This window comes from Puntigrus tetrazona, chromosome 17 (assembly GCF_018831695.1).
Source record: "Puntigrus tetrazona isolate hp1 chromosome 17, ASM1883169v1, whole genome shotgun sequence".
Classification (NCBI taxonomy): domain Eukaryota; kingdom Metazoa; phylum Chordata; class Actinopteri; order Cypriniformes; family Cyprinidae; genus Puntigrus; species Puntigrus tetrazona.
This window is the reverse complement of record NC_056715.1, coordinates 9,226,673-9,253,616: the sequence shown is the minus strand read 5'-3', so window position 1 is coordinate 9,253,616 and position 26,944 is coordinate 9,226,673. Positions and strand designations below refer to the sequence as shown.

At 39.7% G+C, this 26,944-nt stretch overlaps 2 protein-coding genes and 1 long non-coding RNA gene across 5 annotated transcripts; 2 read left to right on the top strand and 1 right to left on the bottom strand.

The window, feature by feature from the left end:
• The first annotated feature begins 217 nt into the window (after positions 1-217).
• On the top strand, positions 218-12,484 carry rab3gap2 (RAB3 GTPase activating protein subunit 2 (non-catalytic)). Of its 3 annotated transcripts, none has more exons than XM_043262478.1 (35): positions 218-534; positions 1,318-1,391; positions 1,606-1,723; positions 1,838-1,919; positions 2,107-2,154; positions 2,643-2,718; positions 2,869-2,970; positions 3,121-3,220; positions 3,314-3,412; positions 3,691-3,839; positions 3,952-4,031; positions 4,149-4,238; positions 4,342-4,481; positions 4,930-5,125; positions 5,214-5,357; positions 5,457-5,539; positions 5,679-5,743; positions 5,817-5,907; positions 6,022-6,143; positions 6,234-6,438; positions 6,948-7,045; positions 7,132-7,237; positions 7,318-7,478; positions 7,637-7,811; positions 8,038-8,178; positions 8,324-8,430; positions 8,613-8,679; positions 8,828-8,898; positions 8,983-9,018; positions 9,099-9,173; positions 9,348-9,563; positions 9,934-10,023; positions 10,195-10,395; positions 10,722-10,886; positions 10,968-12,484. In XM_043262478.1, the coding sequence occupies exons 1-35, from the start codon at positions 423-425 to the stop codon at positions 11,118-11,120; spliced, it is 4,038 nt and encodes a 1,345-aa protein (XP_043118413.1). In that variant the 5' UTR covers positions 218-422; the 3' UTR covers positions 11,121-12,484. The 3 variants fall into 3 exon arrangements, with proteins under 3 accessions (XP_043118413.1, XP_043118412.1, XP_043118414.1); XM_043262477.1 differs by having other exon boundaries at positions 8,613-8,680; positions 8,829-8,898; positions 9,099-9,218; XM_043262479.1 differs by lacking the exon at positions 218-534 and adding an exon at positions 1,061-1,196 and having other exon boundaries at positions 9,099-9,218.
• On the bottom strand, positions 12,333-20,619 carry iars2 (isoleucyl-tRNA synthetase 2, mitochondrial). Its single transcript, XM_043262481.1, has 23 exons — positions 20,319-20,619; positions 19,978-20,100; positions 19,440-19,593; positions 19,151-19,299; positions 18,563-18,612; positions 18,328-18,437; positions 18,141-18,231; positions 17,924-18,039; positions 17,657-17,826; positions 17,492-17,582; positions 17,213-17,364; positions 16,560-16,720; positions 16,380-16,482; positions 16,159-16,252; positions 15,921-16,029; positions 15,727-15,829; positions 15,532-15,657; positions 14,945-15,076; positions 14,758-14,864; positions 14,526-14,671; positions 14,258-14,448; positions 13,474-13,618; positions 12,333-13,170 (listed from the first exon to the last, which is right to left on the bottom strand). The coding sequence occupies exons 1-23, from the start codon at positions 20,496-20,498 to the stop codon at positions 13,025-13,027; spliced, it is 2,949 nt and encodes a 982-aa protein (XP_043118416.1). The 5' UTR covers positions 20,499-20,619; the 3' UTR covers positions 12,333-13,024.
• A 437-nt stretch (positions 20,620-21,056) lies between these two features.
• Positions 21,057-23,418, top strand: LOC122361651. The gene is made up of 3 exons (XR_006252998.1): positions 21,057-21,217; positions 21,362-22,527; positions 22,984-23,418. It is a non-coding gene; the product is annotated as an uncharacterized LOC122361651 (long non-coding RNA).
• Positions 23,419-26,944: the final 3,526 nt, after the last annotated feature.

Sequence of the window (26,944 nt, the reverse complement as noted above, 5' to 3'; positions counted from 1 at the left end):
CAAGTTTAAATAAAAACAGTTCTGTACACGGACATATTATATTATATTATATTATATTATATTATATTATATTATATTATATTATATTATATTATATTATATTATATTATATTATATTATATTATATTATATTATATTATATCGATAGAATCTGAACGCGCTAGTCCTCCTGGTCAGCAGGGGGAAACCGCGCGAGTATCTTGTCTATAGCGGATGTGTATGTGTCATACCAAACTCACAGCACAACAACACACTGACACCTCAGCTGAATCTTCTGACCCTCTCTGGTCCAAACAAATACACTCGACACCCTCACAACCTTCACTGGCAGGCTCAGAAACACACCAGGAGGCGGTTCGCGCAGCGGGCGGAGGGTTTATGCCGTAGAATCCGCAGCTTTTGGGTCCGGTTCCGCCCGAATCATGTCCTGCTGTCTGCTGGATTTCGGCCGGGTCCAGGAGCTCAGACAGGTGCGAGAGTTTCTGTTTCCCAAGCACAACAGCCCCGGACCCGAGGAAGAGAAAACGCAAGCAGGTACTGCTGCAGTCACCGTGTGTGTGTTTGTAAAGTCCAGTTTAATGATGGTTGTCCTGCACTGCGGTTGTTCAGTGATTTACGGGTGTCACTTCGGGCGTGAGGGGTTCATCTCGGGTAATTTAGGTAGAGTTGGAAAGTGGCTTTCGATGTGTAAAAGCAGAATAACACAGACATGACAGGCTCTGTGCGTGCTGGGTTTTGTTTTGCATACAATACGGAAACCACAATGTCCCCACAATGGTAATAAATGGTAAGTGGTTAACTTACTAAATAATGGCTTCGTTAAAATATATGATGCAGAACCTAAATTTTTTTTTTTTTAAAGTTAATTGTCTGTGATGCAGAAGAACTTATTCGCTCCCTGCAGAGAGAGAGAGAGAAAGAAAGAGAGATGGAGGGAGAAAGGGAGGTGTATTTGCCCTTGGTGAATGAGTCATCCTGCAGAAAGGTCCTGAAACACATGACTGCATTTGAGACAGGGAAGGAACGAAAGACAGACAGAGAGAGAAGAGAAAGGAAAGGGTATATTGACAGATTCTAAACGAGGTAAAACGCCCATTCATGATTTTTGTCGTGTGATCGGCGGGTGATTTGTGTCAAAACACTTGAGAGAAATGAGCATGCAGGGGATGGAAAAGAGAGAGAAAGAAGATGAGACGGTGTGTATGAACTCTCACAGCGGTTGAAGGACACCAGATCGAGCCGACTGGCTGTTTAAAGCGAATAGATTCATCCTCGCTGACTGCATTACTTACAGCACATTCTTTTCTCTTTCTCTAGAGAATGAGTTAACGTGGGATGACTCGGACTGGGGCGCTTGGGAGAATCCTGATGGTAAAGAGGACGGAGCTCAGGTTTGTATTAAAAGATGGGGAAATTGTCTTATTATTTAAATGTCAGCCTAAACCTGTAGGTTATTTTTTTTCTGTGGAAGGCAAGTTGAAATTTTGAAGAATTCACACACCTCTCTTTTCCATGCAAAGACAGTTCGTAATGACTACAAAATAACAGAAATGCATCATAAGAACTCTTTTCTTTTCTTCTGAATTCTGCATGTTCTTCTCTCAGGCCGAGGAGGAGGAGCAGCAGCAGAGCGCCCCCTGGCTCCACGACTGTGTGCTGTCTCTCTCGCCCTGCTCAGATCTGCTGGTCATTGCCCGGGAGCACAAAGCCGCATTTCTCTCTGGTACACACTCATACACGCAGCTGTGATTAATGTCTTTTTTTTTTTTTTTTTTTTACTGGTTATTGATTGGTATAGCTTGTATGTGAATTGATTGGTCGATCGATCGATTGACAGCTAAGTGGCGGACGGATGAGAGTGGGCAGGAGGAAATGACCCTCGCTGTGACCTGGAGTGGAACGCTGAGCGCTGAGGAGGGGTGAGAGACGGGGAGGGTCAGGATTGGATGGATTGTGAGAAATACCATTAAGGGATTTATTCCCAGAGAGAGAAACAAAGAACTGAGCAGTATTATGAGCAGAAGACTTTATAAACATTTATTTTGAGGAGGAATATGAAAAGTTAAAATAAAGAAATTTGAAAGGTTTTGTCTGTTCTTTTCACAGGGAGTGTATCAATAGTGTTATCTGTATTCCATTGGCCAGCCAGAAAAGGTAAGAACATCACACTCGCATACATGTTTCTCAGTGACAGACTTTTATTTTATGAAAGATTTCTGTTCGTCTAAGAAACGTAAAAAAAGGTAACACACTATCTACAAAAATATTAAGCAGCACACCTGTTTTTAAAATTAAAAATACTGAGAAATGTTCCCTGGGCAGCAAGTTTGTATATAAAAATGATTTTGGGTCATGTGACACTCGAGACCAGATTATTGACTGCTGACTCTGGGGCATTAGTATTTATTTAAAATATATTAAAATAGAAAACAGTTGTTTAATTGAAGTATTTCACAATATCACTGTTTCTTTTACTGAATAAATTACATTTTAACATGTATTAAAATAGAATATAGTTGTTTTATTTACAATATTTCACAAAATTACTGTTTTACTTTAATTTGGATGAATAAATGTAGACTTCCTTAATTTGTAGACTTCCATAATTTAATGTTGTGCTCATGATGTGCCTATGTGTTTAGGAGTTCTACTGGTCGGCCTGATTGGACCTGTATTGTGATTGGATTCAGCTCAGGATACGTCCGTTTCTACACAGAGGTACTGTGATGTTTTCTGACCTATAAACTCACCGGCTGAATTCAGGCTCTCTAATGAATTGATATGTTTAATAAACAGTTATAAGTCATATTTAATCACAACCCACTGGTTTATTCAACCACGTACGTGTTTGCGTTTGTGTGTGTGTAGAGTGGTGTTCTTCTGTTGGCTCAACTGTTGCATGAAGATCCCGTGCTGAGGCTGAAATGTCGTACCTATGAGATTCCCCGTCACCCTGGAGTGACAGAACAGGTTGAGACATCTCTTACACTGACTTACACTGCACCATGCATTTGTTAAGCAATTAGTTAAGCAAGGTTAAACGTGACATCATAAACAGTAGACATTCGCCTACTGTGAAGACATTCTGGTTAGATGTTGAAATGCCTGTTTGTCTATCAGCACGAGGAGCTCAGTATTCTGTACCCAGCAGCCCTTGTCACCATCGATGGCTTTAGTCTCTTCCAGTCTTTACGTGCCTGTCGAAACCAGGTTGCACGAGGTAGGAGAGTAGTCCAGTAGTCCTTTACTTATTTTTAATTTAGCCTGTCATGTTTACTGTTTTCACCAATTTTATCCCCTGCATCGTTTTCAGCTGCAGCAGCAGGAAGTGATGCCATCCAGCCCCCACCTCTGGCCTATAAGAAGTGGGGCCTGCAAGACATGGACACAATCACAGACCATTCCAGCATAGGTACAATTTTAATATGGTGCTCAAGAAACATTTTTATTACTATCAACGGTAAACGTTTTGTGGAAATTATCTTTTTTTTTTGTATTTTGTATTTGTATTTGAGTATTTGATGAATAGACAACATTTATTTAAAAACATTATTTGTAAATGTTTTATGGAATTTATATATTTCATCATTTTAATTCATTATTGCTTAATAAAAGTGTTAATTTCCTTCAAAAATAATGTAAATGTCAAACTTTTGAATGGCGGCGTGAGGTAATGTCTTTCCCTTTCAGGTGTTACTACTCTAAGTGTGTTCGATCAGATGAAAAATGCATCAGTCCTTGGAGGATTTCACGCTTCAGTTAAGGGAAGCCCTCCTGCTATGAGTCAGTATATCACAGTGGGAGGAGGACCTTACACTGGCTTCTACTATGCTATAGAGGTGCATACACACACAATCACATCTTGTTTCATCGGTCTGGTGTAGGTGTCCGTGGCTTGTTTGTAGTTGCTCTTATTGATTATGGACATTTTTCCTCTTTCTCTCATCTCAGGGTAGTTCTCAGCCTCTTCTTTCTCATGTGGCTCTGGCTGTGGCCAGCAAACTCACATCAGCTCTGTTCAGTGCTGCCAGGTCTGTGTGTCTGGGTGATTTTAGCTCTTGGCTCTTATTAGCACTGACCTGTCTGTTTAGTCTCACTCCATGTTTACTCATTCTTCGAAATGGCTTCTCTCTTTATTTCCTGCTTAGTGGTTGGTTGGGATGGAAGAGTAAAAATGAAGAGGAGTCGGTGCAGAAGCAGAAGCCAAAAGTGGAGCCAGCCACAGCTCTTCCTGTTAGGTAACTCTGTGCAGTCAAACTGCTTCTGATCATGCACGTCATTGTCTTCTAGTAATCCTATACACACAGATTATTTCATTTTCTTTTTTCTGCGTTTATTTAGGTTTGGTCTTCCAGATTCTCGTCGACATGGCGAGTCTATCTGTCTCTCTCCATGTAACACTATGGCTGGAGTCACAGATGACTTTGGCAGAGTCACGCTGCTGGATGTGGCACGAGGCATCGCTATTAGGATGTGGAAGGGTGAGCAGTGAAGCGCTACTAAAGACATTTTATGAGCCTGTTCCTGTTAAATGGCACACAATAACTTGTGACTCACATGATTTGAATATGTGTTATGAATCCTTCACTTAACACTGCAATAATGCGAACCATCACAGCTGTTACCTAAATCAGTGTCGTTACAGACAGATAAAAAGTATCGCAGTTTCATATTAAGAAGCACAATTTCTTTATAAGAAATGTTTATTGAGCACAAAAGCAGCATTTTAGAATCATTTCTGAAGGATCATGTGACACTAAAAACTGTTATATAATATATACATATTACATATATACATATACATATTTTTTAAAAATTATGATAGCATTTCAATATTATAAACATTTTGCAAATCCAGCCTTGCTGAGAATGATAAATTTGTTTAAAAAAAAATGTGCTCCCATACATGTCAACAATATTTGCACGCAGGCTATCGTGACGCTCAGCTCGGATGGGTGCAGGTGTCAGAGGCTCGTGGGGAGAGAGATCTAGCCACATCTCCATCTATGCCCCGCAGACATGCACAGTTTCTGGTGATTTACGCCCCACGCAGGGGCATCTTAGAGGTGTGGGGAACTCAGCATGGACCACGAGTAGGGGCTTTCACTGTAGGCAAACACTGCAGGTACATACTTGCACAAAAACCTAAAAACATCACTGATTCCTGATTGCTACCATCTGATATTGCATATTCATTCATGTCTCTCTTTCAGGCTGCTGTACGCAGGTCACAGGTTAATGGGGGTGAACAGTGTAACCAGTCAGGGCTGGCAAATCCACACACAACAAGTGTGTCTGTTTGACCCGGTTAATGGAGCACTGAGAGCCATCACCATACCATTCCATCTGGCACTCAGGTGCTCGCTCGTACATAAATATTCATGAACGTGTACACATTAATATTCACACACACAATGCAGGTTAGTGCAAATGTGTCTGTTCTGTGTGTTGTTCAGTGACAAGAAGAGCGAGCGTGCTAAAGACATGCACCTGCTAAGGAGACTCACCACTTTACTGAGGAGCAGGGAGGTGGAGCCAGGTCAGATCTACCCCGTTGATTTTCACGACACATCATGCATATGCTTTGTTGTTGTCATTTCTTAAAGAACCACTACCCAAATGTTATATTTTAGCTCAATTGCACATGTTTGAGTCGACCCTTACTCTTTGATTGACAGCTCTGCTTGAGAGTGAAGCACAAAATGTGTTACTGGACATTAAACATCCAGCTATTAAGAAGCAGGTTAGTAAAACAGACATACACAAACATATTTATCTTAACAAATTGTTTAATAACATATCTGATTGATTGACAGGCCCTGGAGTCACTTTTGTCCAATAAGACTGCACCAGTGTCCTGTTTGACCAGTGTTACTCGTGCGTTATTGGCTAGCCTGAAAGAACAAGGTAAACCTCACTCCTCACTAGGCGTAGTGTATTTTTTATATTTAAACATTGTGTCATAACATAAACATTAAACTTATGTCAATGTTTGATCTGTTTTTTATGTGTTTGTATTAGATCCTGAAGCGGTTGACGAATCGCTGCTGCAGTTTTGTTCATCTCAGCTCAAACTTCTCCAGCTCTACACAGACGTTCAGTTACTGCACACACCAGATACATCACCCACTGAGCCAGAACATGTGTGTAATACAGACACTATACTACTGAAGTAAGCTGATGTATCCTCTTCACACTTGGGTTTGAACTAAAGGCTTCTCCTTTCCATACAGCCGTTGTTTTCCGGCATTGAAGACGATCTTGCTCGTGTTGGCCCAGTCCTACAGCGATACATAGAGATGAACTCTCGGCCCTGTGTCTCATTTGCTCAAGACTCAAGTGGGCCACTGCCGGTCCGAACATTTCTGTCTCAGTTGGAGTGGGTGAATGGAGAGCTCAGAGTGATTAAACAACCTGATAATGATTGGACCCAACTGGGTATGTATTTCATTAATCCTTTTTTGCTTCTTTTAAGTGTCATAAATGTTTACATTTTGTTTAAGTATTCTTTTAAGGATGTACAAAATATTGGTACCACACAGGTTATCAAATTTTTTTTAAAGGAATAGTTCAGTTACTCACTCTCATGTCCTTCCAAACCCATAACAACTTAATCTTTTATCTTCATCTTTGGAATGCAAATTAAGACATTTTTGATCAAATCTGAGAGCTTTCTGACACTGCATAGACATGTTTAAGGCCCAGAAAGGTAGTAAAGACATTGTTAATCAGTGGTTCAACCGTAATGTTAATGAATCTACAAGAATACTTTTTGTGTCAGTCTTCAGTGCTTGTTTACAAGAGTAGGACAATGTATACTCTCTGCACTTCTTTTTTCTTCTATTTCTATAATCCATTACACTTAAAGGTTAATCTAGTATTTGTCTTAAATGTGATTTTTCTTTTTTTTTTTTTTGCATTTTTTTTGCATTTTTTTGCATTTTCAGGTAGTTTCCTGTTCTGGGGCTGTCTTTCTGGTCAGAGTCCTTTACAAAGAGTGTGTGAGACTCTACAGGAAAGTGGCATCAGCCCTCAGCAGCTACTGGTAAGTGATACAAAGAAAAAAAAGGAAGGGGTTGGAATGTGAATTTGCTTAAATGTTATTTCTGCTTTTTTATGTCCCTCTGGCAGTCTTTGCTTTTGTCGGTTTGGCTGAACAAAGAGAAGGTTGTGCTGAAGTACCCAGACGCCGTCTCACACCTACACACGCTGCTGTCCACCCTCAGCTCCATGAAAGGTCTTTAACGTCACCTGTGAGAGAGACCTGTATTTTCATCCGGTATATTAACATTTTTATTGTGTGTGTGTGTGTGTCAGGAGCGGTGGATGAGTCATGGGATGGCCAGTGTGTTTCACCCTGGTGGCAGCAGGTGCGCACAGCTTGTGTTCAGTCTGAGAGCTCCGCCGCAGCACTACTGGCTGCTCTAGTCGCTCATCGTGTAGCCAAGAATGCCATCACCAGGCTGGCAGAGAGCAAGGTGTGTGTGTGTGTGTGTGTGTGTGTGTTTCTGTATCTGTAGAGCTGGTGCTTGCATGTGTGTAACACTCTCTCTCTCTCTCTCTCTCTCTCTCTCTCTCTCTCTCTCTCTCTCTCTCTCTCTCTCTCTCTCTCTCTCTCTCTCTCTCTCTCTCTCAGTTTCAGGAGGAGTGGGAATGTGTTTCTCTAGAGTTGGAGCAGTGGGTGGTGTGTATAAAGCAGTTGGAAGATGTTCTTGCTCTGCAGACGCTGCTCTGCTTGCCGTCTCCGCAGGGCTCTACAGGCGGCACTGTCACGCGCTGCTCAGTCAAAACACTATTAGAGAGTGGCAGAGGTACATAAAACACACACAAACTGCAGTATAAATTGAAAACATAAATATAGTTTTTTCTGTAATTTATAAATTAATAAAGCAGCCTTGGTTAGAATTAATACATTTTATGAACCCAAAACTTTTGAACTATTGTGTAAACTGGAACTGAAATCTAATAAAAGTAAGATTTCAAATATCTGCTTTCATGGAAGCTAAGATGATGTGATTTGTAATGTTTTGTCTGTAGGTGGTGTAGCAGACTGTGTTTCGAAGCTGATCTTCAGACAGGGTGTGTCTCCAGATCTTCTGAGGGATATCCTACAACGGAGGGGAGAGAATGAGCCCACACAACACCCAGCACAGCAAGGAGGGGAGGAGAAACTGGAGGGTAACTGTGGAGATTCCTGATCAAGTTACTTAGATGTTAGATCATTTAAAATTGTTCCATGGTGGTTTCTTTTTTTAGTAGTTCTTTAAGCTATGTGATTGACTGAAGCATCTGTGTGTGTGTGTGTGTGTGTTTTTTGTCTTAGAGCTGCTGGAGTGTGTGTGTCAGCGGTTCCCAAATTCTCTGTCTCCTGATGTGCTGTTTGCTCACTGCAGCTGGGAAAATGTGGTCCAGTGGAACAAAGACCCAGAGGTAAAGTCTTTCAACAATCTCAAGCTTTCTTAAGAGTTGGTAACTGAGATCCAGTTCTTGTTTAGATATTACAGGGGGAAAAGGCAACCAAATAAGTTTTGTTTTTATAATTCCTTGCCATTTTCTACTTGAGAATTATCAAGCGGTCACAGAGGACTTTTCATCTCTTCCTTTCTCATCAGGTGGGGCAGTACTTAGAGTGGTCAGTGGAGTTTTTGAAGATGATATCCAATCCTCACATTCAGTTGGGTAAGAGATATTTGGCATACAGTGACTAGATGAAAGCTGATTTTTGTGTTGCCAGAGCAATGAATATGCAGCTGGCACAACTTGGTTCTTCAGAACAGAAGGAAACCCACGTGATAACTCTCTCTTCTTCATCCATTCTCTTGTCTCAGGGTCTCTGCTATGATGTGGCAGACCTTCATAGTCAAGCGGTTTTCGGCTGCTGCCTTCCTAATAGAAAAGGTTAGCATTTCTGTGTACTCTGGCTCTTCCTCTTTGCATGTGTCATTTAAGATTTAATAATCGACTGTTCACGTGTTGATGTAGGTGGGAAAGGCACCTAAAGACCGGCTGTGCAGACGGGTAAGAGAAGTCACAACACATAAATGAAATTCAGATCTGTTTAATTTAATTAAAAAACGGATATGTGTGTGTGTTTTTAGGATGTAGGAATGGGAGACGCAGCTGTGAGGAGTTTCCTGGGCTCTTGTGTGCAGTTACTGCAGGCCCTGATGGAGGTCTCATCTTCCTCTTTTCTCCCTTCCTTTCCTTTTTTCTCCAGAGTAAGGACTGATTAAACTGGATGCATGGGCGGAAGCATGTCTGAAGTTACTGTGGATTTAACACTGATGAGCAATTCATGGGTTGAAATAAAAGCGAGACATATATTCTAAACTTGTTTCTTCTCTCAGGCGGATTCGGCGGTGGAGGAAGTGTCTGCTCCAGATGTGTGCGTGGAGGAAGTGTGGGGCGGTGCTGATGGTCCAGTGTCTATAGTGGAATTATCTCTGGATCAGAGGTCTGTTCACTATCCACTCGTTCAGCATCACTGTGTGTTAGCGTCACTGCTACATGCTGCCATGACCTTCTCTCTACGTCTGAAACCTCTCAGCCTGTTCGACAGCAAGGTAAAAGCATACAGTTATGTATGCAGTTATATACACACACCTTACTGAAATTGGAATTTCGTTGTTTAGCGCCCTAAAAAGTCACTGTAAAATGATTAGCCATGGTGCTTATGTGCGGGACACATGTTCGCCTCCTACCTGCATAATTCTCTCCTCTACTAAATTATTTCCCATCACCCTCAACTGTCTATATTGAATTCTAAGAGTTTAGCCATTAGTAAGTGTGTGCAATGTGTCAGTCCAATGAGATCACAGCACTTGATCCGTTCAATTCCTGAAGGACAAAATCAAGTTCGCCCCTTTTTTTTTTTTTTTACATTCAAAAGCCATTTCACTTAAACTTATTCTTGTCTTTTTCAATCACCTACAGGGTAAAAATGCATTTTTTAGAGATTTGTCATCCATTCAGTTGCTGCCCAGTGGAGACATGGACCCCAACCTTGTGGCTGTGAGACAAGAAGTGAGTCACAGCGCCACTCTCAGCTCTGGAGACAGAACGGCAGCCATTGATTTATTGTATAGTCACATACATCTTGTACAGTGACTGAAGTCTAGACCAAAAGGCTCTTTAATAACAGATCATAAAAGGCGGATTGCTTGCCTCTGAACCAGTGTTTGTGTGTGTGTGTAGTTTCTGATGAACGTGTTAACAGGCTGGGTGAAGGTTCTAGCTGAATCAGAGGAGAATGGTGTCAAACGCAGTGACACTGAAGACATGTGGCCATCTGTGTGTATGGAGCTCTCATCTCTACAGCAGGTCAATACTGACATCCTGCGCAGACACCTCGTCTGTGAGCTCTACAACCAGGGCCTGGACCTGCGGGCCGAGGAGGTAACACACAGACACACATACACAATTAAGTATATATATATATATATATATATATATATATATATATATATATATATATATATATATATATATATATATAGCGCATATACAGTGAAATATAGAGATGCTAATTAGCTTTCTTTTTTTTCTTTTTTTTTTTTCTTTAGGTTTTATTTTGTAATTTTCTTTTTTTCTCTTATTTTGTAATTTCTTAATTTCTATTTTCCTTTTTGCATATTTTTCTTTGTGTAACATTTAAGCTTACTTTTCTTGTTTTTAACTTTGTCATTGTACTTTTTCTTCTTTTTTTTCTCATTGTCTGTCAGGTGATGATGGAGGTGCAGGACAAGGATGTTTTGGGGTCTCAGCTGCTGGTGTTGATTGGTCAGAGGCTCTCCTTCTCTCTGCTCCACTCTCAGTCACAGACCAAACCCAACATGGAGCTGTTGGCTCGTCTGCCTCCCACGCTCTGCACCTGGCTGAAGGCTATGGTAAGATCACACAGACTGCACGGTCCTAAAAAAAAACTCTTATCACCTTACACACATCTGTGCCATGGTTTGTGTTTCTAGGACCCCAGTGAGCTGCGTTGCCCATCAGTCCCTCTATCTCAGAGCAGTCGACTCATCAACAAAGTCATCGAGATGCTCCCCGAAAACCACGCGCAGTACAGCCTTGCCCTCCACCTGCTGGAGGCCGTGGACTCTTTACATGAAGAGCCCTGATATATTGCATATAAATGCATAGGAGGAGAGAATGAAAATCTTTTTTTATATATATATATTCTAAACTTTAAAAGTTTTCCAGAATTCCTGAGACCTGGAAAACCACCCAGTCAGCAGCCTAAATAAATGCAGCTTCATCATCATAATCGGTTTAATTTAGCAGACTTGAATTTCTTTTTCACAACTGTCACAAAATAACATATCAAGAAAACTAGCACATCTAGGGCATGTGCTATCCCACAATGCCTGTGCACACCAAATGTGTCACAAATAAAGGGCCTGGAGTCTCTAGTGTCTAGAGTATTATTAGAATAAGAACAATGCTATTCATGTACAGTAGCCCTGTAATTAATGAATGTCATTCTTTACAAGGAAGCTTTAAAATAATATTGTGCTGTAATCAGTATAATCAAAACATTACAGTATATTAAGACCAAGGGGGGTCAATTTTCTATTGCAAATTCTAGATGTTCTTGTTCATTTATGCTCACAATTAAACATGTCTCATTGATGCTGTTCAGTAGCAAACAAGCACTAAAACGTCATCTGTTATGGTGTTATTTTAAATGTATCAGTTTAGGTGTGTTTGCAAGGCGAGACAAAGGAAAGACTTCACTTCAGTAGAGTTGATATTTTATGCAGTCCTGTACCAGCTGTGCCTGGCTGCTCATATAATGCAACGTTACCCGTGATACCAAAAATAAAGACAATTTCAGAAAACTCTCGTGGAGCTCATTGTCCTCAAAATGAATCAGGAACATTAAACCTGAAACAGTATCAGAATATTCTCTCAGCTTTCAAGTTCTGTCCATTTCCTTATTCAAACAATACACGCCATTTTGGCTTTAATGTGACGTGGCATGTCAATCACTGCAACCCCGCCATATACATTAGCATATTTGAGAGAAAAATGCAAACTGATAAAGAACCTCACTTGTATGCCACCATTTCATCTCTTCTCTTTACTACAAAGTAATACCAGGTAATAAACATTGTTGTAAATGTATTTGTTTTCATGTAATTATTTACCTGAAGAAAAGCCATTCAATATCCACTGTAGCTCATTAATCAGCAAAAAAAAAAAAACTGCAGAGGAGCTTTTACTTAACCTGTCAGTAATTACATTTGAGTAAATCTGTCGCGACAAGTTTTTTTCAAGATCCTTATATAAATTTGGAAAAGGGGGAATAAAGATTCATGTTAAAATGTACATTCTCTTTCCTGTATGTACTGTGTTTATTGGTTTGCATTACAAGTGACGTCATAAAGCATTAATTTACATAGGAACTAAAACTCTCTTCTCACTGAGCCTCATTTAAGAAACAAGCAGAATTTTGCAAACCTTTTTTTTTTTTTTTTTTTTTTTTTTTTAAATAAACTGGTACTATCAACGACTTCTGCTTTGGCTTCATGAATGAGTCACACTGACATTACAGTACATCTTCACTTCAAAAAATGACAGTAAAATATACCCTTTCATGGCTTGAATATACATACAAATAAAGATAGACCTGTTCAATCAAACCTTTCAACCATCGCAAAAACAAGTGCATAGACATACACATACACAAAGGCCCTTTTCAGTGTACTGAATCCGTTTGCTCGACCTGCAGCAGAGAGCTGTGATGTTTTTGTCTGAATCTGGATTTTGTGGATGTTTTTTGCCTCAGCGGAGAATCTCTTGCTTGATTTTTCCTTCCAAAATACCCGCTTTATTCATTGTGAACAGTTCACCTCCCGTTTGACCCCTGAGAAACGTGATCCCCCCTCTCCCACATCTTCTGCCTGTTACAATAGCAGCTTCATACTGGTCCATGCTAGCCCTTGCAGTGTCTTTCAGCAGAGGAAGAGGAGGACAAGGAGGGCCAGTGGGTAGGCAGTAGTCATGGCAACAGTCAGGGTGATTACTTGGCGTTTTCCAGCATGGTTTGGCATCGTGGGCAGAGGCAGTCTGGCTCTTCTGATGTGAACCGTCGACATCTCGGACAGCGTGAGAGAGAGGTGGGCCTCGCAGCTACGGTGTACGAACTCTCCTCACGAATCATGCCCCCTGCACAACACACGGATGAGCATAAAACACACTTCTGTCTTACTCAACTACCTGCACAAGTTACTTTAGCGTTACATTCTTGTTTCTCAAGTAAAGCTTATCATTGCATGTTACCAATCTGTGGTTCTCAATCTTTCTGACTAGCATTTTCACCAACAATAAAGTAATTCTGATGGAATTATGACAATATATGAAAGCTTGTTGAAAACCAAACTACCTGCAGATTTAGTGAATGCTTCTTACACAGACTTTAAATTATGAAACACTGGTTAATTTATATCCTTAAAAAAAAAAGCATCTTACCTTCCAGGTTGATGAGGAAGTTTCCTGTGCTTATGATGGCATCCGATGGCAAATCCCGCGGGATAGAGTTTGTCAGAGTCGTGCGTGAGGCCATCATGAGCTCTGTCAGCTGGGAGCAAGTGGAAGTGGGCTCCTCTTGAAGAGACTGACAGAGGTGTGGGAAATAAAATGTACAAAATGATGTAGCTGCAAGCAAATTAAGTAAAACATTTAATGAATTTAAAGACCCTTTCACACTAATAATAAAGTTTGGTGTGAAAAATCAGGGCCGTATTTAAAAGAAACATTTTAATGAACGCGTGCATTCAGACTGACACAAACTTTGGCATGCTATCAATGTCACACGATTATTTAACTTTATTTTTTTGATGTATAACTGTTCTCATCTCTTCCATTACACTATGAAGAAAACAGTTTAAAAAGGTTAAGATTTGTGCTGTGGTTCACATGAACCGCTGCTGTTACATAAAATGGTGCATAGTTTACCAAAATCTAAATGGCTGTTTGAAAACACACAAATGCAGAAAATCTTTCTTCTATCTTTCTCAGTTTGTTCTCTCTTCTTTATTATCACTTTGCTGTAATCACTGCAAATCACTTTTTTGCTCTATTATTCTCTAAAAAAAAAATTGTTTTTTTTTCTTCCCTTCTTCTCTCTGTGAAAAATAGTAATCAGAAATAGAAAACTGCATAGTGCTTTACATACAGGATGACCTGGATATTTTCTTTAAAACGCTACCTATTTGTGTTGGTGTGAACTGGCGTGAACAATTTGTTGATGTACCTCCATGAGCTCAAAAAACAGGCCGGGCTCAATGGCAATGATGAGCTCATACTCCGCAGAATTACATCCCGGAATAGATGACAGGAAGGAATCTCTGATAGCACACGCGCCCTCCACTGCTTCCTCTAGTCCCGGTCTCCGCCACACAGAACTGGTCTTAATCCAGCCGCTACGAAACAAAGTGTCCCCCTCTACAGATGAAGAAAGGGTGAGAAGGGTTACAGAGTGTACGCATCTAGCATCGGTTGTGCGGAAACTGCATGTGTACCATCGTGTCCAGGAGAGTGCAGGTACACCTCCTCAGCGAGATGAGGGAGCACAGGAGCGATAGACCGGCTCACTCCATCCAGAATCTCTTCAAGAACCGTCTGACACGACCTCCGACCAACAGAGTCCTCAGGGTCACAATACAGCCTGAGAGAGAAAATGAGGCAGTGACTTTTTGCTACAGATCATTAAAAAAAAAAAGCTTTTAGATACAAAATCGAATGCATGATTACCGATCTTTAATGATGCTGAAATAGAAGTTGGATAAATCCCTAGTGATGAAGGATTGCAGCAGACGGATGACACGGCCATTGTCAAACTCATTGTAAGCATCCGTTACCTATAGCACACACACACAAACGCAGACATGAGCGACCGCAGAGCAGAGCTGCTTTATATGTGGTCAACATTGAGACTCACCTTCATGCTGAACTCTCGGAGCACATGCAGCATGTACTGATCTATGTAGTGCATTTTTTTAGGGTCCACGGCCTGGGAACGAGGATCAAAACCTTGGAGATTCCCCAAGAGAAACCTCAGCGTGTTCCTCAGCTGGAGAGAGAAGAGCACTTCAAAAGGAGGCCATCAGCACATGAACATTTATACTACTGTTCAAACGTTTGGGGTAGGCAAGTCATGTTATTTGATCGAAACACAGTAAAAGCACAATATTATGAATCGTTACAATTTAATAATTATTTTAATGTATTTTTCAGCAGCCATCACTCCAGTCTTCTGTGTCACATGATCTTTCAGAAATCATTCTAATGTTGATTTGAAGCATTTTGAAACATTACTTCTGTTGCAACAACTGTGCTGTTTAATATTTTTTTTTTACAAACTGTGACTTTTATTTAAAGATTCTTTCAGGAATAGAAAGTTCAAAAGAATAGCATTTATGGAACTATTACTATTAAAAAAAATATTTCTGATCCCAAACTTTTGAAAGTTAGTGTGAAATTCTCCTTTTCAACTAGAACTGATTGGCATTAGATTATAAGCCAGACCTTGTTGATGCTGTCTTTAGCTGCCTTTAGTGTGTTCGGTCCGATCTGAACCTCAGAAAACACATTCGACTCTGCAACCCACCATCTCAAAACATCAGCTCCATATGGAGGAGAGACAGACAGGTCCTGGGAGAAGGAAAGTGATGAAACACTGACTGATTGATATCATTCTATCATCCGTTGATCATATCTTACCTTCCCTCCATTAATAACAACATCTGGGTCGATCACGTTTCCTATAGACTTGGACATTTTTTCTCCTTTCTCACTTAAAGCAAATCCATGGACCACTAGAGCTCTGAAACACACACACACACACACACACAGGTCACCAATGTTTTTTGATGCATATTTCCATATGCATATACATATGCATTTGTATGACTCACTTGTAAGGGGCTTTATTCCTTACAGCTACACTGGTGAGAAGAGACGACTGAAACCAGCCGCCCACCTGATCTTTCCCCTCCACGTACGAGTCTGCACGAGGGTCTGATTCTGAAAGAGAGAAAGGGAAAGTAAGATTACAACACAGCAAAGCATATGAAAGACCCCAGACGAGCAAACAACAATGAACTTTTGAAGCTAGACGCCAAATACATGTAAGAATGAAGCACAACTACTCACCTGGCAGCACAGCAGCCCATGAGGCTCCGCTATCAAACCAGATATCCAGGACATCTTCACCCCGCACATAATCAGACACTGCACCTGCTTTACTCTGGCAAACAATTCATAAAAAATTGATCTTTCTTGGGCACCAATTAGAATGATTTCTGAAGGGTCATGCGACATTAAAGACTTAATGTCTAATTAAAAATTCTTCCCGTAGTATATGAAAAATATACCTTCTGAAGAACCTCTGGAGTCAGAAATGTCTCCGCTGGCTCCGTCCACCAGCTGTCACTCCCCTTCTCAGAAAAAACCTTAGCAATGTGCGTCACTGAATGTCTGAGAAAGAAAGAGGGAATTAATGTTATAGTTTTAGAAGTGTATTTGAGTGCGTCTAAGACAGACTAAGGATATACTTGTTCAGGAGTGTCTCTCCGGTCTCTTTATGGTAGAACACTGGGATGGGGACGCCCCAGCTCCTCTGCCGAGATATACACCAGTATGTTCTTCTGTCCAACATTGCCAACAAACTAGACCTCGCCGATTCAGGGATCACACGCACCTTCTGCAGGGCATCCTAAAAAAAACATATAAGCACTTGAAACATTAGAAATCTGTCACATTTCCAATATTTTTGCATCACTAAAAACATTCCCGTATAACTCTTTGCATAAATTTAGTTGAAGGCTTAATTAGGCTTAATTTAGTTGAAGCAAAATATTAAAGTAATGTATATATATATATATATATATATATATATATATATATATATATATATATATATATATATATATATATATATATATATATATATATATATATATATATATACATACATACATACATACATACATACATACACGCCTGCACACACATTTTTCACATTAATGATGAGGGAATTTCGTTTTCATCCCAAAAAAATTATAAATTAACTAATGAGAAAAAAACCCCACATAACTGTCATAACTGTTTATATTTGCTTAAAATGAAAACATAATTTAAAATGGGGGTGAAATGTGACCCATGAATATGTTAACAGGTTGCTATTCTATTTAGGCCGTTGGCTCACCTTAGCTTTGTCTTTGAGGCTGGCTGTGTTAATAAACCATTGTTTACTGGCTCTGATTACGACTGGCTGTTTAGTCCTCCAGTCATACGGGTAACTGTGAACACAGTTCTCCTCCTTCACAATAGCACCTACTGTCTGCAGCATGGAGATTACTGTCCCCACACACACACAAAAAACATTAGTTATAATTACTAGAATGCATATTAATTTTATATGGTCAAATCTAGTTATATTTTTCTTGTAACAACATTTTCTCTTTGCTTCATCGCTCTCTCACACCTGTGGCATTGCCTTCAGTCATAACAGATTTCTTCTGTAGTTCAGGCCCAGCAACTTCTGTAAACCTGCCCTCCTCATCCACCATGCACTCCTAGAAAAGGAAAGTCAAAACAGCATTTTTATGTTTTGGTTTTTTTTAAGCACAAATAGATGTGGGTGACATACCACTGGCAGATTAAAGTGCGTAGCAACACTGTAGTCCTCCATGCCATGGGCAGGAGCTGTGTGGACCAATCCCGTTCCCTTAGTCATGGTCACATGAGTAGCCGGCAACAAAGGCACTTGTTTTGAAGGAATTGTGGGATGCTGACACACTCCACCTTCGAGGTCTGTCCCTGGAAATGAGTAAAAGAGAAACAGAGAGGATGCTTAGGCCTGTTTAAACAGGCATCGTATGAAGTCATTCAGACCAAAAACCAAGACTGGATCTACCTGCGAATGTGGCCAAACTTTCTAGATTTGTCTTCAGCATAGAGGCCAGGCTATTGATGCGCTCTGAGGCCACTAGGAGGAGCTGCTCGTTATCAGCTCGCTTCACTACAGAGTACCTGAAAAAAAAAAAAAAAAAAAAAAAAAACGCGATCATAAACATCTCCATCAAAATATATCATGTGAATTCTACCAACGGATGCGTAGGTGTGTGACTTACTGCACTTTGGGCATATAACAAACCGCTTGATTGGCTGGAATAGTCCATGGCTGAGTCGTCCAAATCAGAGCAGACACATTACCCCAACTTTCTAAAGCACAGACGAAGATATTGGCATCAGAAACAGCTAAATGATCACGTGGCCTGTATAAAAAGTGTGTCGCCGGGACAGACAGCATACACACACCTGCTTTCGCAGAGAGTTTGGCTGGCATGGTGAGAAGAGGGAAAGTGATGTACAGAGCCTGGCTCACATGTTCTGGATTATACTCCAGCTCAGCTTCCGCAAGCGCCGTCCTTCACAAAGACAGAGTATATAGCAGAAATCTGTACAACATCAAAATCCTCAAATTCAAAGCTTCGTGTCCGCTATGGTTTATTAAAGGCTTTGTGAGAGAATGCAAACACGGAGCTTCTCTCACCTGGATGATGGGGACCAGAAAACAGGCTTATAGTCCCGATAAATTAAACCCTGCACACAAAGACAGAAAAAGAGGTAAAGTGAGAAGCTTTCAATGATATGAGAGTATGTACACTACTATTTTAAAGTCAAATCAGCAGTTTTTGGTAACAGTTTAAATTCTCAATATTAACTATTAAATACTTATTTGCATTCCTCTAATTAACGTACTGGCTGCTTATTAGTAATAATAGAGCACATATTCTGCATGGCCATATTCTACATATCTAATCCTACCCAACACCTTAACGTAACATCTACTTTGCAAACCGTTAATAAACAGCACATAAGAAGTTTGAAGCAAAAGTTGTAGTTTAACATTTAGATTTTTGCTAAAATATTTCAAAAACAACATTTTCTGCATTTGTAATCGAATTCATTTGTTGATTTTTTTTTCCTCGAAACATTTACAGCAGTGCATTTCATTGCAGAATATTAATTGCTCTGCAGGTGAAAATAAAAGATGCAGAACATGCTGAGAACTAAGCAGATAAATGTGTTAGAGAAAATGTGATACACGGTGTTATAAAATACAGAATACTTCTCCTACCTTGTTATGCATCTCTTCGAAGACTTTCAGTTGGGCCGCTTCATATTTCCCATCAAAGGTGTAATAACAATTCTCCCAATCCGCCATCACACCCCAGCGCTGGAATGAAGCACGCTGCCGAGATATGGCCCTCTCTGCAAACTCTCGCGCTGGACGAAGAGACGCAAGGCAGTTTTTGATTCACCAGAAAAACATATCATATCAACACTACTTAACTGTCAGGCTTCTCTCAAGTTTCTAAATTCTAGCCACTTGACTTATTTGACCAGAGCATACACGACCTCCTGACCTTTCTGTCTGATTTGTAGAGGAGTCAGCTCATTGCTTCCCAGATCTCCAAGTGCTTTGAGCTCAATGGGCAGCCCGTGGCAGTCCCAACCAGGCACATAGTGCACCTGTCTGCCTCTCAGGACCTCGAAGCGGTTCCGGATGTCTTTGAGGATCTACAGGAGAGATCACGCGAAGAAGCAGATTATTTGATGCGAGTATATTTTCATGACTGGAGGTTCAGGTAGGTAACCGTAATGACAATATAATGATGTCTTTAACAAAAATAAAGGATATGGATCAAGGAACACCTATTTGTGTCAAGCATGTTTTCCAAGGTATATTGTAAAAGTATTGAAATAATTTCCATAATAAAAACTGTGTGTGGAAACTGCAAAGATGTGGTACAATGTGTACTATACACAAAAGAAGATCAATGGATTCCAACATTTTCAGAGGAGACCTGAACCCCCCCAAACAAGCTCAGATTTTGGACATTGGTATTTGTAAACCCCTGCATATGGCCATGACTTGAGTGCATTTGATCTGACAGAAAGTACCTTATTGAGAGCATGCCCAACATGCGGGTCTCCATTGGCGTACGGTGGTCCATCATGAAGGCAGTACTCCTTTTTAGCTTTTTTCTCTCTCTGCCATGTGTACAGCTGGTCAAAACCACATTTCTGGAGAACAGCACAGAAAAGTTCAAACTCCAACAAATGAATATCCCCAACTCCAACAAAAGACAACCTCATCCGTGATGTCAAGCTGCGCGCCTGTTAGAAGTACTGCACATGTAATCTTAAGTCATTCGCTGCTATTAATGAAGTAACAGGACAGAAGAACATCGATCAGATCCTTCAGTAACGACAGCTTTTGGATCTGGATCTGTCACTTGTACCTGCTGGATTTGGATCTCTCGCTCCAGTAGGTTCGGCCCGTTCACTTTCATGGGGAAGTCGGTGCGGGGCAGCAGCACTGTGTCCCGGTACCGGCCCGCTGCGTTTTCGGAGCACAGACAGCGTAGCCCCCATCGAGCCACACCGCCAAAACCTACCGCCGAACGCCGAACCAGCAGCATGAGGAACTCTGACAGGTTAGTTTGACACCAGGATGAGAGTTTGTTGTGGGATGTGACCTCCTCCTCCGCATGGGCGGCACTCCGTGTCTTCCGGAACCATAGAAGCAACGCACAACTACGGTAGCTGACAAGAATCAAACTCTCCACATAAACGAAAACGCCCTTTTAATGATGTGAATTTGTATTTTAAACGCAAGAGGGCGCTGTGGGTCAACTAACAAGGACTTCGAAGGCAGAATTAGACAAAATGTATATATATATATATAAAAATATCTTTAGAATGCTTAGTTTTAGCATCATAGCTTTTCGTTTTTAGGGTGGGGTAAAATATGTCATGTAATACAAAGATGATTTTAATATACAAATAAACGGTCATATTTGACTTAGGCATATAACTTAATATATCATTTGACAGTTATAGCGCGAGAACCAGTGATAACAGCTTAAAGCGTTAACATGAACAGTTTTATAACAAGGTTTATAACAGTTCAGCGAACACCAACTTTCCCAGTTTTTCACTACCCTCACACCTCCTCGGTGGGCGGGTGTTTTGAACGTCACGTTGAGATTAAAAAGCCCCACGACCGCCTCATCGTTGAGCGCTGACCCTCGATCCAGCGGGACACTTCACAGAAAAAGACACCACAGATATAAAAATGAATACAATTTGGGTGCTGTGTTTTGCAGTGCTGATCATCACCATACCATTTTCAACTCAGGTAGGCATGATGGCTATCGTCTCACGGGTTTATAGAAATGATAGAAGATGGTTATGCGTTTTTATTCTTCACGTGTAACGTCTACATGTAGCTCCGGTGCTAAGGAGTCGCTCTCTAACGTCTGTTCTGACTCGTTTGGTGTAGAATAGCGATGCTCCGAAGTCCTCGTCTGGAGGCAGCTCATCCTCCTCTAGTTCGTCCACGAATTCCAGCGCTGTAGGACTGGGTCCCGTGACCACCACACTGTACCTGCTGATCCCGGCGGCGACCCTGGGCTTTATACACAGCATCCTAAACTGATGGACGGAGGGCGTTTGCCATAGATGACCAAGATATAGACAGTGGCGAAATGGACAGCCATTCACCCAGAGAGCGATCTTTCTTTTTCACGAATCTGGAAGTCAGAAGATGCCACGGCTCATTTTTATTTGTAACGGATTTTAAGTAATACAAATTAAAAATAAAGTTTGGGGAATTTCTCCAAGAGGGATTTGTTTGGTTACATCTGTTTTAGGGAGCTTGAAAGACACCTGCAACTCGGGGTCCTGCTACAGAACTACACCACTGGGCTCTTTGTCGTGTTTTGCACCAAAGTCACTGTTTTCACCTACTCGATGGCAAATTTTATTGGTACAGTTTGATTCTCCAATGCTCATTATATGATTAAGCAGTTAAAAGAGATTAAGCAGTTAAAAAAAAAACTCGATTACTCAAATCAGAAATAATGTACATTTAAATTTCAGCAAAATTTCCATTTGTATAATGACTTTATGTGTCTGTGTCAGTGTACATCCATGTGTCTGTATGCACAATTAAAATAGATGATCAAATATGTTTTTTTATGTCATTTTTTCTTTCAAATCGGTATTAATGTTTTCTTGTTTAAAATATGCAATCAAGAGTTTAATCCTCATGTGTTTTATTAAAGAATTTGATGAGTACAGCCAACAAACAAACAACAACAAAGCAATACAATATAGTTTTAGTAAGGTAATAGTGCGTCCTAGACTGAAATGCATTGAGAATTTAGTCCAGCCTATGTGTTATTTTAAAAACAGGTTTAGGAGATGAAGGCACTTTACTGAGAGGATGATGTGATGCTCTTCTTAAACCAATGAGCAGTCATTTAAACACGTCACACACCGATCTCGGTGAGAATAAAACCCCTCCTGTCACGCATTACTGAACACAGACTCTTCCTCACAGACAGCATCTCTGAAAAAAAAGAAGAAAAAGGCATAATCATGAATAAAATACTGGTATTGTGCATCGGGTTACTGCTTATAACCTTACCTTTTTCCTCTCAGGAGGTAGGCACTTTGATTTCTTTCACTCTTGCCTTACAAATGTTTTTTTTTTTTTTTTTTTTTTTGGAATTTCGAACGTTTATTGTTTATTCTTTGATCATTTTGTCATCATCAATTACCTTTGGTGCATTTGTTAATTATTAGTTGCGTGTACATGCAAAATGTTGCTAATACCAAAAAGCATCATTAATTTCTTTTTTTTTTTTTTTTTACAAAAGCATGAGTTCATATGAATGGAATTCTAACATTATATGTAAACATCATTTATTTAGATAGTAATTTTACCAGCAAAGCATTTAAGTTCCATTTAAAAGTAACTTTTTAAAAACTTTAACTTGACCTTAGCCTACGGTTTAAAAAAAAAAAAAAGGTAACCTAAAGTGGGCGTTGTGTGGTAACAGTCTGATCAGGCAGAAATTTATCTTTAAGTGAATCAGACTTTTTTTTATGTTGCTGTAGGAACCAAAGGAGAAGACAACTAAGTCTCCTAAGACTCCTGCTACCAGCGCTGCAGGACTGGCTCCTCTGCACTCCACTCTGTGCTTTCTGATTCCAGCTGCCACCCTGGGCTTCCTCAACTGGCTGGGGAATGTTTAGATGACCAAAAGGAGAAAAAATTTTTTGAAGATAGAACACACAACTCAGCAAGAGGATGCCACAACAACTCACCTATTTTAAAATTAAGAACAATTTGTGTAATGTGCCGAGGGTCCTCCTCGTTGTGTTTTAACCCCGCGTTAAATTTCATTCATCAGTCGCAACATCTTGTGAAACACCGTATGAATCTAATCATTGTTATCCACATTCTCCAAAATATTTTTGTCCTAACTTGAAGTAGTAATTGCATTGATTAGGAATTTGTCTGTATGCACAATTAAAGTAGATGATTGTATACATTTTTGTGTGGCGTTTTATTCGAAATCAGCGTGTAATTTTTAAACATGTTACAATCGGACTTTAGTTCATGCGTATAGATTGTAATACTGAAATATTACTCACATGTCACTCACATTTTTGAGTGCACGGGACAATAAAAAGTTACTGAGACTGACCACCACTCAGATCAGAATCAGGCTGAACTCAGGATTCAGTTCATTTGCCATTAAAGGATCAGAAATACTGTTTCAAGGATCTCAGCAGCTTCTGCTTTTTCGCCTGCCCACATGCTGTTCCCTTTTTGCCAATTTCTGTCTCTCTTGCTTTGTACACTCACTTCAATCGCACGTCCTTCTCTCTATCCAGAATGAAACATTGTTATTTCAAACTATACTCTTACATTTAAGTAAACCCTTAAATGAAACGCACCATATTAAAGTGGTTCAATGTAAGTGGTGGTCTCAGACAAAACTCAAAAACAAGTGACTGCATTTGTCTTTTTTATATTAGGTGAAGGACACAGGTTAACTCTAAGTAAACATAGCAGACGCTTCCCAGCTATTTGGTAAATAAATGCAAGTCTTTTAGTCTGAGGTTTTCATCACTCTGGTTCATTTCAAGTAAAGACTGTGTATCCCATAGGGGCCAAACCGATGGTAAACAGATGTATATTTACAATAAACGTACTTGTTTGCTGCTCATAAATGACCTGTTGTTTTGGTTTGCAGTGTATTTGACCCCTGAATTGATCATTTAGAGTTGATATTGAAACAAACAGCTAAGAGGCCCTAATTACTTGATTAAAATCTATTGTTGTTATTGTTAACCACTATTAAAACTTGTTCTCCATAATTGAAAAAAGCACAAATACTATAAATAAGTTTAACTTTGAAGCATAGAAAATTGAACAGAAGCGTAGAAAATTTCAAAAAATGTTAAAAAACAAGTTTAATAGTGTAATAGAAAATAAAATAGTATAATAATAAAAAAACAACGCTTTTAGATTATGTGAATGTGTTACATGAAGAAAATAACGGTAGAGTAGTAAATGGCCAATATTCCTAATGAAAGCAGGTAACGTGACATTGATCATGTTTCTTCACAAGATCTGATCGAAGTCAGATCATAACGTCTGAAATGCTCTTGAGAATAAACCAGGGTGCTCCGTCCCTGAGCTGAGAGTACAGACCAGCATGTATACCTTCTCTAATACCTTCTGAGCGTCTGTAACCCTTTCTCTATCTGTTTGAAGATAACTTTCAGTCTGTTGTGTAAACGCAGAAGCACTGTTTGTGTTAAATGAAGTTATCAATAACGGGCCTTGATAAGTTTCTTAATTCAGAGCATCGCTATGTAAATAGTTCATACATTTATTACAAAACACCTCGTGTAAGAAGGTGACCATGGCCCATAGGATCGTTAGCCATCATGTTTTCTTATGCAGAGTTTGCCTCTCTCGCTCTTTTAATTTTTTACTAATTTTATGCAAAGAACTGTGAAATGCGAATCTGGTTAATCTGTGGTTAAATGGCAACCCACCTGCATTCATTTTTTTTTTAAATGCTTAGGTGGTATGCGGCTATACAGAAACCCACAGAAGCTCATAACACCCTACAGTAAATATCGTGTTTGTATTAAAGTTTACTTTGAGAGTATCATTGTGAAATTAATGGCACAGTTGAAAACGCTTGAGCATTTAACATGGCGGATGAATTTAACTAAAGTGCGTTCTTAGAATAAACGTTACTGTGAAATGGTGTGAACTCTAATACATTTAAGTGTCATAGTTGCTGTTCGTGTATAAAAGGTACATGAAAAAATACAACCCTTCTAATCAAAGATGATGTGTATGTGGCGCACCGATGCAGTTTTTAACACACTATGCATGTTTGCACTACCTTCGACAACAATGGATTTGGAACTTTCACGTAAAAAAGAGTTGTTGAAAGCCGCTGGCGCTGTGTAACATACATTACATTGTACACATGAGGTACTTTTTATCCCTGTGTTCACCAAACCTGTCTTGAGTGTTTGCTGCTAAACGCTCATTTCATAGTCTCATCTGACCACACAAGCCAGTGCCAGTCTGAAGTTCCAGTCGTGTCTGTTAAGTGAATATGCTGGAGTTTGTTCTTGAGACCCTCCCAACAACATGTGGTGATGTTGTTTGACAATTTTTAAAGGTTTTCTGACCCCGAGACTCAACTCTTTTCTGCACTTGTCCAGCTGTGGTCCTTGGAGAGTCTTTCACTACTCAAACTCACTACGCATTAGGACAATATAGACATATGTCGTCTTCCAGGCAGCTCAGTAACATTTTATGATTGGAAATTCTTCATTATTGCCCTGATGAAATGGGAATTTTCACTGCTCTAGCTCTTTTCTTAAAGTCACTTCAAGAAATAAATGTTTTATTTTTCTTATTGTGCTGAATGATTAACTGAATTTGGGCTTTTTGTATATTTGTGAAACCGGAAGCCATGGCTGGATAATTTCGCGGTCATAATCACCCTGGAGTGCTCAAAACTGTAAATAGGAATACATTTCAGAGATATTTTACTCATAAGAATTTCTGTATATATATATATATATATATATATATATATATATATATATATATATATATATATATTATTGTCCAACGTTTATTAGAAAAAAAACATTTCATGATATTTAAATTCTTATTATCCAATGAAACGTTAGATTTATTTATTAAATAAAAGATCAAAAGGATTAACAATGCAGATTCATTTTCACAACCCCTTTTCGATCATATTTACCAAGGGTCCCAATATTTTTGGCCATCACTGTATTTCTTATTTAAATAAAAAGAAATCTTAAGCATTTTTTGTGTCTTGTATAGATTTAAAAGTCCATGGTGGCATTGAAAACGACTATCTGTGACAGCCTGTGTGTTGTGTTATGTGTACATTTAAGGGGCGACAGGTAGGCAGTACATCCAGTAGAGATGGAAATGAGTGAACTGCATCACTGATTAAATTAGATCAGCTTCCTGTTATGCTGCTGAGAGAATCACATTCAGCTGTGATGAACCAATTAGCAGTATTCCAGGACTAATGACTGAAGAAGTACTGTACGTCTCGGACCAGTGGAAGTCTGCACCTGACTGTAATTTCGTTAGCACCGCTGATGAGAGCAGTTGAACAGTCACTCCATAAGAGGCAACAGCCAGACGTGGCAGATAAACAAATTATTAAGCAACTGTTTATAAATGATCTACGATCAAGTGACATTGAAAGCTGGAGTAATTGTTCTAGAAATTCAAATTTGCAGTCACAAAAAACCTTTGACTTTCGATGGAAAGACACCAGCTCTTTCAGTGAATAATCGCAATCAAAAAAATTCATTGAAATTAACTTCACTGTCTGTACAGTACTAAAGCTTATTTTTAAAAAAGGCATTTGTGATTCGTTAGAAACAGGATGTGTGCACTTTCAGAGCGTGGTTAAACCGTGTACCAATGCGGTTTGCTGCTTTGGATGTCGTGCAAACTGTGCAAACTGGGGATTCAGTATTGTTCATA